At 60.4% G+C, this 2210-nt stretch overlaps 1 protein-coding gene across 1 annotated transcript in view; it reads left to right on the top strand.

The window, feature by feature from the left end:
* Nucleotides 1-329: 329 nt before the first annotated feature.
* PLK3 (polo-like kinase 3) overlaps nt 330-2210 on the top strand; it is a gene marked incomplete at its 5' end in the record, with an annotated part of 5246 nt that continues 3365 nt past the window's right edge. The window contains 5 exons of the mRNA XM_010184304.1: nt 330-437; nt 524-640; nt 1046-1175; nt 1264-1351; nt 1886-1981. Of these exons, the coding sequence (XP_010182606.1) occupies nt 330-437; nt 524-640; nt 1046-1175; nt 1264-1351; nt 1886-1981 (539 nt within the window). The remainder of the gene's footprint in view (nt 438-523; nt 641-1045; nt 1176-1263; nt 1352-1885; nt 1982-2210) is intronic.

The raw sequence follows: 2210 nt of genomic DNA, 5'->3' as shown, positions 1-2210 counted from the left end.
GAAAAACCTGTCTCCATGGGGCTGCCTTTTGGTGGCCTCCGGTCCCCGGGCTCCATGCCCTGCGCAGGAGTTTCCGGGTCGATCTGTCACGGGGAAAGATGCCGAGTCCAGCCATGCTGGGAGGAAAATGCCCTGGAGGCTTTACAGAAACTGGGTGAAGAAAATCCCGGTTGAGAGCATCATAGTTCAGATCTTAGTGGGCGACGCAGCAGGAGGGAGCGTGTGACGCTCGCTGGGCCGTGCTGCGAGGGAATGGAGGAGGAGGCTTGCAAGCAGGCAGGGATGAAGAGCTGTCTCTCGCTCATCCATAACCACCTCTTCCCTTGCAGGGTGGGTTTGCGCGATGCTACGAGATGACGGACCTTTCCAGCAACAAAACCTATGCTGTGAAGGTCATCCCTCACAGCCGGGTGGCTAAACCCCACCAGCGGGAGAAGGTGGGTGCTGTGGGGCTGGTGGGGTGCTGGGCTGGCACCCATCAGCCGGGACACTGCGCTCACCCAGGACCACTGCTCCCTTTCAGATCACCAACGAGATTGAGCTGCACCGGGACTTGCACCACAAGCACATTGTCAAGTTCTCCCACTACTTCGAGGATGCGGAGAGCATCTACATCTTCCTGGAGCACTGCAGTAGGAAGGTGAGCGCTGCTGTGGCCTCCCTGCCAAAGAACCTCCTAAACAGAGCTGGGGCTGGCTGAGGAGCTTGGTTAGCACCTTCTCCTGGGCTGCCTTGCTGTCACACCAAGCTGTGACCCATGCGGTTTTGCACGGGACTGAGGACACCGCTGGTTGCCTGTCCTACCCTGGCTGCCCGCTTGTGTTGGGGTCACCCTAAATCCACTGGTTTCCCTGGCTGTGCTGAGAGAACCCAGCTTCGTGTGGGGAATCTGTGCCGAGGTCATGGCTGTGGAAAAAAGGATTATTTGCGGATGTGCAACTCCTGGAAGAACTGGCTTTGACCCTGGCTGCCCCTTGCCTAGTCAGCAGGGCTGCCCGTTCTCCCCGTGTGCCCATCACCAAGCTGCCTTTTTCCTCCTCTGTAGTCCCTGGCCCACATCTGGAAGGCCCGCCACACTCTGCTGGAGCCCGAAGTACGCTATTACCTCAAACAGATCATCTCAGGCTTGAAATACCTGCACCTCAAGGGCATCCTGCACAGAGACCTCAAGCTCGGTGAGTGCTGCACTGGGGGCCGGGTGCTGCATGGGGGGTGAGCTGCCCCAGAGAGACTTGTGGTTGACGCATCACCCTTGACTTGCAGGTAACTTCTTCATCAATGAAAACATGGAGCTGAAAGTGGGGGACTTTGGTTTAGCTGCTTGCCAGGATATTTCTGACCAGAAGAAAAAGTGAGTCTGAGCTTTCACTCTTCCTCTTCCCGCTGCGGCTTCCCGGTGGGTGGTGGGGTGAGCGAGTCCCTCCTGGCCTGGGGAGGGAAAGCCTTAGGGCAACTTTTTGGGGTGGGGAGGTGATTCCTGCCCCAGCTGCAGGCAGGGTGAGGGGGCTGGGGGCTTTGTGGCTCCTTCAGGAGTGAGCTGGCAGCCGTCTGGAGAACAATGTGCTGACTATGGCTATTGTGCCTGCCCGGCTGCCCTGCCGGCTGCACGGCCGGGACACAAAGGCTCTGTTCCTCCCCGGCTCTAGGACAAGCTCTTCCCAATGGCTCCCCAGGAGCAGCTGCTCCTGACCCCTGGGAGCTGGAGGGAGGAGGGGGGAGTCTGTATGGGGCTCCTTGTAGAGGGAGGGGGGTTGCTTTGGGACACAAAGAGCAAAATGCAGCAGGCAGGACAGGCTGCAAGCTGAATCGCAGGGCTTGGATGGGGGAGGGAGGTTGTCTGCGAGGGGATGCAGAGCACGTGCTGACCTGGCGCTCTGCCCCACAGGACCATATGTGGGACCCCCAACTACCTGGCCCCAGAAGTGCTGCTGAGGCAGGGCCACGGGCCAGAGTCGGACGTGTGGTCTCTGGGTTGCGTCATGTAAGTGTGTGAGGAGGGGGCCGGGCAGCCCTGGCTGTGTGGGGCTGGGGGCAGAGCCGGGCTGTGGAGCAGCCCCATGAGGAAGTCCTCTTGCGAAGCCCTCTTGCACTTTGCTTCCTGGCTCTGCAGCGGTTGCCAAAAAGCAGGGGGAGGGGAGCGAGCGGCTGGATGCTGCCAAGCCCTGCATCCTGGGGGGCTCCTCGGGGGCCGGACGGCTGGGCACCGGCAA

This window comes from Mesitornis unicolor, unplaced genomic scaffold, assembly GCF_000695765.1.
Source record: "Mesitornis unicolor isolate BGI_N332 unplaced genomic scaffold, ASM69576v1 scaffold27765, whole genome shotgun sequence".
In the NCBI taxonomy this organism is placed as follows: Eukaryota; Metazoa; Chordata; class Aves; order Mesitornithiformes; family Mesitornithidae; genus Mesitornis; species Mesitornis unicolor.
The sequence above is the reverse complement of the archived record's forward strand: the minus strand, read 5'-3'. Positions and strand labels throughout refer to the sequence as shown.